Source organism: Schistocerca piceifrons, chromosome X (assembly GCF_021461385.2).
Source record: "Schistocerca piceifrons isolate TAMUIC-IGC-003096 chromosome X, iqSchPice1.1, whole genome shotgun sequence".
Taxonomy (NCBI): Eukaryota; Metazoa; Arthropoda; class Insecta; order Orthoptera; family Acrididae; genus Schistocerca; species Schistocerca piceifrons.
The window spans coordinates 803,644,856-803,661,311 of NC_060149.1; the positions used below are offsets into that span (position 1 = coordinate 803,644,856).

The following is a 16,456-nucleotide window of genomic DNA, read 5'->3' on the forward strand; positions in this document are numbered from 1 at the left end:
ACTCAGGAAATGTGAGATATCACACTCACATTCTGTATTCACAGATACATTGTGTGCTAAGGAATGCTGACTTGACTGGCTGGCAGACGGTGCTGAAGATTTTCTGGTAGCTGCGACAGATTATGGACACCACTGAATGTCTAAATTACAGTGACATAAACTAGATCTCAAAAAATATGAGGCACAGAGGCTATAAAACTTTTAGGAATGCACTTATAAGGGTTCACTATCTACCAGTCTGGCTCAACCAATGGGAGATAGCCTAGAATGAAAAACCTATGTTACCCGAAAGTGTGACAACAATAGCACAGGGCACTGTGTAGTGGAAGAACAATAGTAGGATACTAATTGGTAGTAACATACGTAACAAATAAACAGAGACAAACAAATGAATCTAACACAGCATGTCATTACTCATCCTATGAGTTCAACACGAACCCTTGACCTCCATTAATTGTAATATGCTTATGGTGCGGATTGTGAATGGATGGCTATAACTGAGGAGCTGTCAAAGAGGTTCATAGCTTATGTCAGACAAAGCATATTGACCTGATGTTCATTTGTCTCTTCTCATACTGTTGATGTCAAAGGTATTTAAAACAATTTTCTTTGATCACTGGGCCTATCTTCAATTGCACAGCACCTGTAGTATGCAGATGAAGTGACTTGGCACAACATGTAACGTATCTGGCGTATTTATGAGTTTTTTGGTATCCTGCATCCACATTGACAGCAATTAAGCAGCAGCAATGTTTATAGCCAAAATTGGGAATGGAAGTTACCTGTGTATCGGGAATTGTGGATTAAATATCAACCTGTGTCTCAGTTGGAACCTTGCAAGGTCAAGTGTCTATTGCTACACTCAAATTCTGGCTGTAATAACAATTTGACTGCTAGGCAAACAGCCATTTACTGTGTTTTAACATCTTCGTTATTACTCATTAAGTATGCAAAAGATGACACAAACACTGCACGAAATTTGAACTGGCATCCTCCAGCTAACCACCTTAGTCTCTGTGTCTCAACCTACATAGCCTCCATAAGCTGAACCCACCTAGCTGTACAGGCATACTTAAAGGGGGCAAGAAGTTTTGAATGTGTCTTGTTTCAATCTGTCATCACAGTTGCTCCTTCTGACTGCAATGTGTCCTCAGACCCAACCCACCCCACCAGGCATCAGCATATGAGTTGCAAGCACAAATCACATTGTGGCAGTCAGTGTAAATAAAATGAAAGCAGGGAATGTAAAAAGGAACATAATCTGCCAACTGTACCATCTTTAAAATATCATTCTAAAGTAAAACTGTCAATCAGTCCATAACATGAGAAGAATGAAAAATAGCTACTACCCATAATGGTTACAGAACAATCATTGCTGATGCTTTCTTCAGAAAAGATAAAATCTTCTGATGAATAAGCTGTTCCATTTGCAGTACATTTATAACGGAGAAAGACGGAAATAGCAAAAAGAGGTTCACCTAGCTGAGCATGGGGCACATTTGCAAAACAATGCCTCATTGCCAGTGCAGTGTTTTCTTAATTTATTGCCTGATGTTTTCTTATTAACAACTTCTCTAGGCCACCATAATATCTATATGAGAATCACCGATGAGAAAATTTCTATTAGAGACTGCTTCATTTAGTGGTAATCATCAAAATATTTTGACTCCGATTCTGCTGAAGGGTCCTATGAAACCAAGTCCTTAAATCAAAAATATTAAAAAAGTTTTAACTTGGAGTGGCACTTATGTCTAGTGCCACACAGCTACGTTAGGGAATACAAATAGGGCTATTCAGAGCGGATGGTTCAAATGGCTCTAAGCACTATGGGACTTAACATCTGAGGTCATCAGTCCCATAGACTTAGAACTACTTAAGTATAACTAACCTAAGGACACCACACACATCCATGCCCAAGGCAGGATTTGAACCTGCGACTGTAGCAGCAGCGCAGTTCTGGACTGAAGTGCCTAGAACCGCTTGGCCACAGCGGCCGGGTATTTAGACTGAAGTCGGTGGTGAAATATGTGGAAACCATCCAGATAATAATACCTGTTATGCAAAACTACCATCATTCCATAACAGCAGTCTTTTAAGTCAGATTACAGCCAACGCTTACTTTCTATCTGTGAGAGAATGGCTCAGCAGTGTGCGAAGAGTGCATACACTTCTTTACTAGACACATAACACAGACAAATGATGTGCTAGTTATTCGCAGGAACATGCTCAATGTTGCACCTTCCTGTAGACAATTTAATTTCTTCTCCTGCAGATGGTCACCTCATCGTGGAGGTGATAAACAAGAATGACAGACTATTGATAAACAAGAGACTACCACGCCATATTACATCCTGTCTGCACCCCTTCTTCCCCCTACCCAAACTGTCATTTCTTACTTGGATATAACCCTCCGTTTTAGGTAAACCTCTTTGGTGAAGAGATACTGCAAAAAAAGGCTTATCACTGCTAGAGAAGCCAACTTGTTAAATGGCGGCCCTTGAAATTGTCAACATATTACAAACCAGTAAAAAAAAAAAGCCTTCAGGAAAGTCTTGGACAGAGAGAGGTTTCTCCAAATATTACAGCTCACCGGCTCTTCTTCAAACGAAAACTTTTAGAGTTGCACAAATAGAGCCAAGCCAAAATCACAAATAAGCATTGATAGTAGCTACCTCACCATGCCGTCACTGGAAAAACTTGAGAAGTCATTAGGAAATTGAAAAATAGCTCAGCAACAGAGTTAGGTGTGATGGGGAAGGAACAAATTAAATATTTTGGTACCAAAATGAAGTGCATTGCTGCCATACATTTCCCTGTCTAAATTTGTCCCTTGATGTCAAAACTAATCCTAAGACATGTCGCCGACAATTTCTTCCAAACTTACTGTAATAACTCAAGGTCATGGTCATGACTGACAATACAGCTCTGGTACAACGTGGCTTGAGTCCTCACTACACGATGCACAGATGGGCGATAGTGCTAATGGGCAGTTGGTGCTGCAGTGTGGGGAGATTAACCATATGCTGGTCATCTGTGATGCCAAATTAACACAGTATTAATGTTGCACACTGACAGCTATTAGCTGCAAGTTTGCATGAAATAAGTAATCACTCTAAACTATACTACTCAGCTTCTCTGTTGTTTATTTTCAACCACCCCCCTTTGTTTTCTTAAATGGTGGTGTTGGAAAGATGGAAGCATCTTCTCCAGACCCCATATTCTCATTTAATCATCAGAATGAAAGGAGAACACCCAGTCATAATAGATGTATAGGAAGCTGGTAATGCAGGTACAAATCTACAGTTTCAGAAGATGTATCACCATGACAATAAAGCATTTCACCTTGGAGCACATTACCCACTTACTGAATAAATAATAACACTACCAGAACACTATGAATGTGGGGTCTTGAATAGTCTACAATATTTTACTGTTGGTTCAACTACTGGCTCCACTGAATTAACTGAAAATAGTAGAACAAGTTTCGTGACATTGGGAATGCTGCTAGTTTTCCTTGTGATATATAATACTGAAAACTATTCATACAGTTACCTGGCAGTCTCTATTCAGTATTTTGCAGAGGTGGTCACAGTTGGATGCTATGGCAACTTTTGGTAGGATGCAGGGGCTATCAAACAACGGGCAGAGAGAGATGAAGTGCCTTAGAAAGTGCCTCTTAATTTATTAATTTGTACATGTGTAGGCAGAGAGCAAATGAAAGAGGAATGTAATATTCAAAAAATATATTTAAAAGAAACTTATTTCAATTGAAAAGGTAACGTAAAGGAAAACTAACTCATATTTTACTAGCTTGGGATAGATATTTTTTCCATTGCCAAGTGATCACCTACTGGCTCTAACTGACAGAAAATTGAGTAAAAGAACAAGTAAAAAAAATAAAATGCTTTCAGTGCTCTAATGTCATGGTCAGAATCCTCCATTATTTCTAACTTCAATCACGTGTCCTCACATGGAACCTGTGAGGCTTAGGATGTAAATCTGTGATGAACTCTTGCAGACATCAAACCCTAACAGGAAAATAAAAGCCACACACATAGTACCTCGTCCAACATAATTCTTCCACCATCCCTTTGCACTAGTAGTTGGTACACCACACCTCCTGCCTGCATCTTTAATTGAAAACTTGCCTCTTTCAATTAGAGTAATGAACTGGATGCTCCCACTGAGCTACTGAAACTGACTGCCCACAACATGATTTGTGCTTGCCATTCTTATGCTGATGCCGAGAGGGGTGGGGTGGGGGAGTGCGGGTGGGAGAGACATTGTAGTCAAAAGGAGCAGCAGTGGTGACAGACTGAAAGAAGAAATATTCAAACTTTCTTGCCACTCTAAGTGTGCCTGTACAACTATATCCATTCAGCCAGTGGAGGCTGTGTAGGCCTAGATACTAAGACCAATTTTTTGAAGGTTGTTGATTCTAATCCTGCCCATGACATGGACAATTCTCTCTTGAGTGAACTAGTTCTTAAGAAATGTGCTTGAATTTGGACAAATAATTGGTAGCTGTAATGTAAAGTTGTCAAATGCCGTTAGTTGGTGTGTATGACAGGAATGTGTCCAAGATCAGTTTGTTTTTTAAACATATATATCTAAATGAAGAGAAAAAGTCTGTCCGGCTGACCTGCTGTGGCAGATGGAAGTAAGGTGGTAAAATGGAATATGCCACATTAAATTTCGCCCAAGGCACAGTGATTTTCATTCAGTGTTTGTGTCGTTTTTCTGCATAGTTAGTGAGTAATTAAAAAAAAGACATAACACAGTGAATGGCTGTTTGCCTAATAAGTCAAATTGTTATTACATCCAGAACTCGAGTCTAGCAATAAACCCGTGACAAGGTGAGGTTCCAAATGAGAGATGAGGTGACATCTAAACCACAGTTTCTAATACACAGGCAACTTCCATTCCTATGGTCATCCGTGAGGTGAATTTGTGTAACCTTGACAATAAACATTGTTGCTACTTAAATGCTGCCACGTGGATGCAGGATAAAAAAAAACCTCATAAATATACCAGATATGTGACGTGTAGTGACAAGGCACTTAATGTGCATCCTACAGGCGTTTGCTGAGTTCCGTGCAGCTGCTGACAGCCTCACATTGGAAGATAGGCCATGTGATCAAAGAAAATTGTTTTATATACCTTTGACATCAACAGCATGACAAGAGATAAATCAACTTCAGGTCAATATGCTATGTCTGACATAAGTCATAAACCACTTTGTCAACTCCCCAGTTAAAGTCATCCATTCGCAATCAGTACTACAGATAATGGAGGTCAAGGATTCGCGTTGAACCCAGCGGATGAGTAATGACATGCTGTGTTAGATTCGTTCGTTTGTGTCTGTTTATTTGTTATGTTTGATACTACCCAATTAGTATCCCACTATTGTTCTTGCACTGCTCAGTGCCCTGTGCTATTGTTGTCATGATGGTCCAACATCATTGTAGCTCATCTTGCCATGTTCCTCATCACCTTCGCCCTCTCATTTCTCCTGTTAAAGACTGTTGTTAATTTGTTTGTAAACAATGACTAGCGCATCTGTGTGATGTAGCGTTCCAGAATTCATTTCCAAGAAATAAACTGTCCCAACCTCAAGTTGCAAAAGATAAAGATAAGCAGTTTTAGAAAAAAAATATCAGTTGTACTTAACATAGGTCTTTTATTCTCAGCTATCTCCCGTTGATTAAGCCTGAATGATAGATAGTGAACCTTAATAAGTGCATTAAGTTTTATAGCCTCTGTGCCTCTTATTTTTTGATACCTAGGTGCTGTTTCTGTGATTTGGATGTTCAGTCAGGTCCATAATCTGTGCCGTATATACCAGAAGATCTTCAGCACCATCTGCCAGCCAGTCAAGTAAACAATCCTTAGCACACACAGCACATGTGAACACAGAGTGAGTGTCTGATATCTCACATTTCCTAAATCAGTGGCCCATTCCTCTGTTTGACATCATGCTCTGGCCTGGTTCATCTGTTGCTATTGGCAAATAGTCTAATTTTTCCGTCATTTTGTCTGCAGTGGCCCAACTTTTTCTTCCTTTCACAAATCGAAACTATATAATGGCAATGTGTGCTAGAAATTGTTACAGTACACCTCAAACACTGTTTGCAACTACATTAACTTACCATCTCATGAACTGCCTTGTTGAAAAGATCATCTTCACTCAGAATGAGCAAAATAATTAATGACATGTATATGTGATGAGAATTGCTGTTGGGGGCATGGTATAAAGTCTTCAGAATGGGGATAACCTGAAAAAAATAAAAGAAAAATCACAATTATAGGAAAATGTCAATAATTCACTCAGAAGGGACAAAATGAAATAAGCCATTTATGATGGATTAAAACTATGTGCCGTGTGAGCATTAGCTCTGACTGCTGACTTTCATGGAAAAAGATCATCCAACATATGAAGTGAAATACCACCGCCTTAACAAAGCCTAGTTCTAGTACCCTACAACATTTTAATGTCACAAATGCTCTACGTCAAGCACACATGACAAGTGTAAAATTAAATTCTTTCTAACATTTCGGTTATATTGAATAGCACACCATAAAAATATAAAATTACATGAACAGTTACATATATATGAAAGTCTAACAAACATCTAAGAACAAAAAATTGTCATTATGGTTGTGGATGCTCAGCGAACTACCACAGAGTGAATCCTGTCCCTGAGTTAATATAAATACAAATAATGGATCTATTTATCATGTGATATTCAGATGAACAGCAATAAATTTATGAAAGGTATCTGAATAACATTCTAAATTACAGTGGGCTGTCAATGGATAATTCTGTACCAATAATTTTCTGGGACTGAGCATCATCTTTCCCTGGTCCTCAGCTTTGGCAGCAGCATCATTCCCACATGAATCTTTTGGAAAATTACAGTCCTGATGAAATATATATTCATATTCATCATAATTTTAAAATACTCTTGCTGTTCATTCAGAATCTTAATAGTCCATTACAAAGTGTAGAAAAGCTAATTTGCAACAACACATTTCACTAGCACAGCCGAGGCAGTTATTACTGTTCTCCTAAGGATGAGATGAATCGATTCTGGAACACACCCTAACAAACTTTCATCTTTGCAACAAGATAATCTGTGTACTAAATATGAACTTTCTTTTCAGTCCATTGTGTCCATGTCCGTTTTAGATATTCCTGAATGCATTATCTACCCTATTTTTTCTGTTTCTGTTATAGTTCTTATATGACCTTCTAGTTTACTACCTTTTTTTAGCTGCAGTGTCCTATTATGCAATTATTATCTCTTTAGTGATGTCTCCACAAATGCTATGTGAAGACTGTGCCGCTCACAACGTAGGAAAGGGAGGCCTCAAAGATGAAATGGAGTTCGTGACTGCACCTTCAGGCAAACTCTGAGGTGCATTATAAAATAACAGACACCAACAATACAACATAAAAATGTGATCACTTTACCCTTGGGTATAAAGTACACTACAGAGTTTTTAAGGTATGAATTCGTTTGCAAAGTGATGAAAAACTGGTTCAGTGAGGTTTTCCTATTGAAACTCTTTTTTTTTAAAAAAACAGGAAATTGAAGGACACCTTCAAAAATTAACAGCGAAAAACTGAAATCATGAAGCTGTTAAGATACAATGATGAGTTTCATGAGTGTGATCAGGGACACTTATGAGTTACACAACAGAATCCTCTTTACAAGTGTTAGTGGAAAGCAAATGAAGACAGAAATCTTCAAATATTATTCAAGTTAAAAATTACAGCTTGACTATAAACACAACTTACTGGTATCCAAATGGTACAGTATGCAATTACATATATGACAATTATAATAATAAAAAATAATACTAATAATAAAGTACATTCATTTCCATACCAATTGTTCAATGTCAGAACATGCTAATATGTACGTCCGCACATGAGGATTCCTATGCACTAATAGATAAAGAAGTAGTGTTGTTTGATCACTACTGACAGCTGTGCTCAGTGTTTTATACAACTGGGACATATCAATCTTGAAAGTTGAAGCTGCTCTTGTAGGTGTGATTTCTACATTGCCTGCAACAACAAAAACTTTATTAGTAAAAATATAATATGCGACTTTCGGATTAGCTGAGTAACACCTCAACATTTTCACTGATCATATAAGAAAGTTTAATCAGAATGTACACATTTAACTGCTCTATCCCGTTGTCTGTGATAATAATGAATTAAGTGTTTCATACTGTTTCCCTCGGATTTTAATTGTCGCAGAAAAACGTAAATATTTAATAGGGTACACTAAAGAAGCCGTATTGCTCACTTGTTTGATATTAGGATAATAATATCACAGTTGACAACATATTGTTCCTTACTTTTATGTTATTTAACCATGTCATTAACTTTGGTATTACTATTATTATTTATTTGCCACAAATTCAAAATATTTAATAGACATAAAACAAACCTCTTAGGCATATATAAATCTTATTTATATTATAACAAACAATCTGGTATTTATTAATACAAAAAATAAATAAAACACTAATTGAGCTGAAATATTAACTACTTGGAAACCACAGAGAATGGAGAAAAACAAACAAAAGAGGTTTTTCCTTTTTGAAATAACAATTTCTCCATCTAGGAGAAAAAAAGTTGCACACCAGTGGAAATCTCACTGCAGCTATAAACTGGACCATGTGTAAAACTCACTCTCACTCACTCTCTCTCTCTCTCTCTCTCTCTCTCTCTCTCTCTCTCTCTCTCTCTCTGGGGTGAAAAGGAATGGAGGGGGAGATTATATCCTTTAGCATATTCTCTTCACTTTTTAGGCCTTCAGCTCAAATGTTATAGACATACACTGAGGTAGTGAAAGTTTTGGGATAGCAATACGCACACACACAGATCGCAGTAGTATTGCTTACACATGATATAAAAGTGCAGGGCATTGGTGGAGCTGTCATTTGTACTCACGCGATTCACGTGAACAAGTTTCCGATGTGATTATTGCTGCACGACGGGAATTAACAGGCTTTGAATGTGGAAAGGTAATAGGAAGTAGGTGCATGGGACGTGCAATTTCAAAAATTGTTGGGGAATTCAGTACACCGACGTCCACAGTACCAAGAGTGTGCCAAGAATACCATATTTAAGGCATTACCTCTCACCGTGGACAACGCAGTGGCCAAAGGCCTTCACTTAACAACCAAGAGCAGAGGTGCTGGTGTAGAATTCTCAGTGCTAACAGACAAGCAACACTGCATGAAATAACTGTGGAAATTAATGTGGGAGGTACGACGAACATATTGTTATTACAGTGTGGCAAGATATGGCGTTAACGGCCTACGGCAGCAGGTGACCGACACGAGTGCCTTTGCTAACAGTATGTCGCTTGCAGTACCTCTCCTGGGCTTGTGACCATATTGTTTGGGCCCTAGATGGCTGTAAAACTGTGGCCTGGTCAGATGAGTCCCAATTTCAGTTTGTAAGAAGAGCTGATGGTAGGGTTTGAGTGTAGCACAGAGCCCATGAAGCCATGGACCTTAGAGTGTCCACAAGGCACTGTACAAGCTAGTTGTGGCTCCATTATGACATTGGCTGCATTTACTTAAAATGGACTGGGTCCTTTTGTCCAACTTAAGGAATCACTGACTGGAAATGGTTATGTTAGGCTACTTGGAGACCATTTGCAGCCACTCACTGATTTCGTGTTCCCAAACAATGATGGAATTTTTATGGACGGCAATGTGCCATGTCACCAGGCAGCAATTGTTCGCATTTGGTTCAAAGAGCATTTTGGACAATTCGGGTGATTGATATGGCCACTGTGATTGCCTGATATGAATCACATTGAACACTAATGGTACATAATTGAGAGGTCAGTTTGTACACAAAATCCTGCAGTGGCAACACTTGCGCAATTACAGATGGCTATAGAGACATCAAGCTTCAGTATTTCTGCAAGAGATTTCTGAAGACTTGTTGAGCCCATGTCATGTCAAGTTGCTACACTACACTGGGCAAAAGAAGGTCCGACACAATATTAGGAGGTATCCCACAACTATTTTCACCTTTGTGCATTTTCTCTACAAGGCTCATCTCTATTATTTCAGCAATGAAAAATGTACTTGTCATAAGTAATGTTGAGGATGAACTAATACTGAATTATGGTACTGCACAAGGCTTAAGCATTATTTATATGCAAAAGAATGTATTGATGGTTCTTACCTATACTACACTGTCCAGTCACATTAATGTGACCACCTGCTGAAAGCCTAAATAACCACCTTTTGCAGTGCGGACTGCTGCGAGACATGCAGGAAGGGAGTCAGTGACATTCTGAAAGGTAATAACAGTGATGTCGGGTGATGCTGCCCCCAGTGCTGTGGCCAGCTGCACTAAGTTTTCTGGTTGAGGATCCACGGTTGTGATCAGCCTGAATGAGGCGGTCCCACAGATTCTTGATTGGGTTAAAATCTGAAGAGTTTGGTGGACAGGGGAATACAGTAAACTCATCCTGGTGTTCTTCAAACCATACACGTACACTGCAAGCTGTATGACACACTGCACTGTCCTGATGGTAGATGCTATCATGCTGAAGAAAAACTAACTGTATGTAGAGGTGGACTTGGTCCCTGAGGATAGATGTATACTTGTGTTGATTCACTGTGCCTTCCAGACTGATGAGATGACCCAAAGACTGCCAGGAAAATATTCCCCAGACTATAACAGTCCCTCCTTGTTTGCCGACCGACATTTCACACAGTACTTGTCAACAGTCATCTGCCCAAAGGAGCATAAAATATGATTCATCTGAAAAGGTCACCTGTTGTCACCCAGTGGACATCCAGTTGTGTGCAAATTCCAGCCTGCATCGCTGATGAACAACAATCAGCATGGGTGCATGAACCAAGGCACCTGCTGCAGAGGCCCATATAGAGCAATGTGTGCTAAACGGTCATTGAGGTACACATTGGTGGCCGCTCGGTTCATCTGAATGATCAGGCTGTGATGCTACAAGCGCTGAGAGCAGTAGTATTAGTGTAAATGAATGGCGCGAGATGGCAGGAGTGACAAGAGACAGGCAAGGAGAGTCATCTAGCGGCCAAAAGGTGAACAGTACTGCAAGCCTTACTATACGACCAGTATCCCCCTAGTAAATATTCAAAAGTGTTCAAGGAATATAGATAATAATTGAATGAATAAAAAAAGATAATTAATATGTACTAATGGTAAAAGAATGTATGAAAGTAAACAGGAAATAAGCAAAGGTACGAGTTAATTTTACGAGAGCAGCAAGGTGGGGATTCACACAGGTAACCAAAACGGAACAGTCTAGCTGGCCGTGGGAAGAAAGAAAATGAGCAGTCGAGACATGAGGTAGCAAGGCATCGGATGTATCGCACGCAAGCAGGCCAAGACTTATTACTAAGTGCACTAAAAGTTACTATATTAATAATGCAATGACTAGTGCAACTGCAAATGACCACGTAATTGGAATCCTCGCTTTGGTATGTCAATACAACTACTAAGAGGAAATTTATTAAGTGCACTATTTTGGCCACGTTTGTTCAAATAAGACGCTACCAGCAACGTGTTGTGATCATAAGTGTGAATCCGCACCTTATAACAAAGACCAACAAAAGTAATCATTTTCAAGTGTAATAATATTGTGCTACGATGAATAGTTTATATTAAATCAGTGTTAACATCAAAGTGCATTACCGGTGAATTTTATCAATAGTTAACCTGTTTCCTCTACCACATGATACATGGCTTTTGTACGAGTCATGGTTTCAACAAAATTACAACTGAAGCATGGTCAGTCCTACTGAGGCTGAAAATTTCTATTTAAATATTTACACCAAGTTATAACTGTGGAATTCAATCAGCAGTTTGGAGCAGAAGACAACAAAAGGTACTGTAATTGCAAGTTTCAGAACACTACGCTGTGGGTGCAAAACTATTGAGAAGTGTAACGACCAGAAACCTTAAGGTGATTAAAAATTTAGTATTAAAGATAACTGCTTTGATTAAAACAAAGAAAGGTCACCACAGCATAGTAGATGCGTCAGTAATTAGTGAAAAGATATTTGTAGATTAGTATGTGAAATTTTCATGTACTATTTATTGTAACAGTGTATGTGAAATGTAACCAATATGACGTGTGATGTATTAAGAGTCACTAGGGTCCTTGCTGAAGAAAGTTTGAGTGTGTGAACTAGACCCCTGGTTAAGGAAAGATTAATTAAAGTAGTGTACCTCAAATCAAGTCAATCCTATAGTTTACTGTGTGAAGTATTGCAGATTATTTCCCACTCTTAAAAGTTTACTAATATAAACATAGCGTGAAGGTTGTAAACTCCAGGCACCAAGATACGGGTCATTGTGTGCAATCTGTCGCGCCCGTGTGCAATCGCGCCATACAAAATCCAATGATCGGGTTATCACTAGTAATATTACCAATAATCAAGGGGAGTGCAGTGACCACCACAAGCCACTCAACAGTTGCACATCTATTCACCATTATACATCGCTGCAGCTGTTGTTTGCCTCTGTTATCTATGACCTATGGTGCACCACAGATGTCTCAGCAGCAGTTTTGGATAGCACCATTTTGCTGTGCATGGCATACTCTAACCACAGTGACACGTAAACAGTTTACAGACTAAGTTTTTATGGAAATGCTTCCACCCCTGGCCAGAAAATCAATGGCTATGACCTTTTGGACACCTGATGAATAACTCTGTTTATGCATTACAACAATGACTGCGATGTTTTTGGAGTCCTCCAACCTGATATGCTTTATATACACTCCACTGCTAGTGCTGCCACCTACTGTTCATAAGTAGTTGCTGCATGTTGATGTTGAACATAGGAGGTTGTCACCCTAATGTGACTGGACTGTGTATGTTTGTTCCAACTCAGTCCCACTTTGCAGCACTTCTATGTTTGTTTCAGAATTGCTTTAGGTAAAGCATTAAAATTATCACTTTCTTACACTGTCTACACAGAGAATGACTTGATCATCTGTTATGGAAGCAAGTATCACATATCTATACATATTATTAAATTAAACTCTCCCGCCAAGTTTTTCTTTCTGTACGTGAAGGCTAACCACTGGAACTATTGTAGGAATTTGACCTGGTTTTCATTAATAGAAATACTGATTCATTAGGAAGGCTCAGGTATGTAATTTATCATCACTATGTCGTGCAAAGTCAGGGCAGGAGGCTAGAATATTACTGAATCAAAAGTATCCAGATACTGACCTAGAAGAGATGTGTGTACTACTCTTTCTTGTTGAACGTTGCAGTCAGGGCATTTAGTTAAAAAGCAACTAAACACGCCCTCAGGAAACCTTGAAATGTCAGTTGTTTGCAGGTAACCTAACTCATTAATCCTCAATTGGTGCTGTGACATTGACCACGCTGTCAGGTTGTGGATAAAATGTCACCACCGTTCATTTAAAGTGTTGCCTACTTCCGCTGTTATTTTTGCTTTAAGAAGTTAGATTTACCATAAACATTTGTTTTCATCTAAATTAATGTGATGTGTAATTTATACTAAACAGAATATGGTCTATTACACAATACAGATCATAAGTGTAATTTAATATTCAACATAATGTCAAAAAATAATGGATGTCCACAAATCTACAACATCAAGACGATCAGCATTTTGACTTCTGGAGACTTTCAAGGACTGAAAATCAATTTTAGCAATTCAGCAATCTTTCAACGGACAACTGCACAGACTCCCATTTGGAGGACACAATGATAAGCATCCCTGGTACAGATAAACAACTACACGAGTAAGTAAGTAATATGTCAGATCCGGAGGAATCCCAGTTAGGGTTTACAAAGAGTACTCTACAGTATTGGCCCCTTACTTAGCTTGCACTTATCACAAATCTCTTGCCCTGTGCACAGCCCCAAGCGACTGGAATGAGCCGCAGGTGACTCCCATAAATAAGAAGGGTAAAAGAACAGACCCGCAAAATTACTGACCAACATCATTAACATCAATCTGCTGCAGTATCCTTGAACATACTCTCAGTGCGAGTATAATGAATTTCCTTGAGAGGGAAGAGCTTCCGTCTACAAATCAGAACAGTTTCTGAAAGCACCATTTGAGTGAAATGCAGCTTGTCGTTTTCTCACATGAAATAATCCATGGTCTGCAGGAAAGGCAGCATACAGATTCCATATTCGTAGATTTCCATGTCACGTTTGATAAGGTGCCACACTGCCGACAGTTAACAAAGGTACAAAGGTACAAGCATACAGAATAGGTTCCCAGGTACATGAGTAGTTCAAAGACTTCTCACATCACAGGGCCCAGAATGTTGTCTTAGACAGCGAGTGTTCATCAGAGACAAGGGTATCATCAGAAGTGCGCCCAGGGAAGTGTGATAGGACTGCTGTTATTTTCTATATACATAAATGATCTGGTAGACAGGGTAAGCAGCTGTCTGCAGCTGTTTGCTGATGATGCTATGGTGTATGGTTGTCAATGAGTGAGTGTAGGATGATACAATATGACTTATACAAAATTTCTAGTTGGTGTGATGAACGGCAGCTACCTCTAAATGTAGAAAAATAGAAGTTAACGCAGATGAGTAGGTAAAACAATCCCATAATGTTCGAGCACAGCATTAGTCATGTGCTTCTGGACACAGTCACACCGATTAAATATCTAGGCACAATGTTGCAAACAATATGAAGGGTTGTAGTAGGGAAGGTGAATGTTTGACTTCAGTTTATTGGGAGAATTTTAGAGAAGTGTGTTTCATCTCTAAAGGAAACCGCGTATAGGACACTGCTATGACCCATTGTTGAGTACTGTTTGAGAGTTTGGGATCTGCACCAAGTCAAATTGAAGGAAAGCATTAAAGCAATTCAGAGGCGAGCTGTTAGATTTGTTAACAGTAGGTGAGAACAACATGCAAGTATTACGTGGATGCTTCGGCAACTCAAATGGGAATCACTGGAGGAAAGGCAACATTCTTTTTGAGGAGCACTATTGAGAAAGTTTAGAGAACTGGTATTTGAGGCTGACTGCAGAATGATTCTACTGGTATCAACACACATTTTGCATAATAATAATTGAGATAAGGGCTCATATGGACACATACAGACAGTCATTTTTCCCTCGCTCTATTTGCAAGTGGAACAGGAAAGGAAAGGACTAGTAGTGGCACAGGGTGCCCTCTGCTATGCATCATACATTGTAGGGTGTGTATTTAAATGTAGATTCACGAATTGGAATAATGTCATGAAACATACCTAACATACACAACAGTGAGATTCCTTAGTTGGCAAGTTACAATATGATCTGTTTTTGTAGGAATTGAGGTTGTGATCGTTTTATGTGTAAATGTCATGGTAGAGGGTTTGTTTGACTGCTTATTTGTTGTAAATCCCAGAAAAACGTTTCAAAATGAGACCCACATGAAACTACAACAGAAACTTCATGCAGGTATTCAAAACTATCTGAACACACAATAGTGCATCATTATTTTTTTGAAAGCTGCAAATCATGTGTTTTAATAATGATTTAACCTTTCTGTTCTCTTTGAGTCAATATGACCCAAAGGAGATATTTCTTCCATTGCATTTTTGTATTTAAGCACTAACACTCTAAACTCAATGACTTCGTTTTTCTTTACATTCTACATATCTTAAGGCTCTCCTCCTTGTTATAGCATAATTTGTTACAACTTAGTGTACATGATCTGTGCGTTTAAAAAAAATCTCAACATGTACAAATATCAGTATTCCTATGTGCATGAGATACATTCATAATGGTGTTTTATAACAATACAAGTCTTTGCTTGTTCATTGTTGAAATTTCTTTAGGTACACTACAATGAAAGTCGCTTATTATGTTCAAATTATCAAAGCATTATCACTACCGGTAATGTTTCGCCAACTGTTTGTGCAGACTCAGTTCACGTAGCTTGAACTGCATCAAACAGTAATTTTTGTGTGGCTATCACAACTAAATGATTTTTTCCCCTGAGAAACAGTTGGAAGTATTAGTAAATGCATCTGACTGTGAGGAGAATATGTCTGAAGATGAAAATCACACAATTAATGACAGAATTCATCCTGCATCTGAGTCAGAAGACACTTCGGAGAATGATACATGGCAACATGCAAGTGGCTTAGTCAAATGATGAAAATATCATGTGGACCTTAGAACCTATTCCACAAACTAGAAGAGCACCAAGTGAAAGTGGTATAAACCTGACTCCTTGTCTAATATGGTATGAGATATTCAAAGTGCTATAAAATCCTCTTTTCAAGCTCTTATGAATGATCGTATTCAGAGTATTGTTGTCAGAATGACTAATACAGAGGGTCAACATGTTTATGGTGACAGCTGAAAAGATTTACATCAAATAACACTTGAAGCCTACATGAGTTGGTGTTACTGGCTGGTGTGTATAATTCATAT

General features: G+C 38.7%; 1 protein-coding gene across 2 annotated transcripts in view; it reads right to left on the reverse strand.

Annotated features, from left to right (window-relative positions):
• Positions 1 to 16,456, reverse strand: part of LOC124722059 (dymeclin) — a 163,913-nt gene that overhangs the window by 47,483 nt on the left and 99,974 nt on the right. For both annotated transcript variants that reach the window (XM_047247255.1, XM_047247254.1), the window contains exons 8-9: positions 7,893 to 8,074; positions 6,150 to 6,275 (exon numbers count right to left, since the gene is read on the reverse strand). In XM_047247255.1, the coding sequence (XP_047103211.1) occupies positions 6,150 to 6,275; positions 7,893 to 8,074 (308 nt within the window). The remainder of the gene's footprint in view (positions 1 to 6,149; positions 6,276 to 7,892; positions 8,075 to 16,456) is intronic.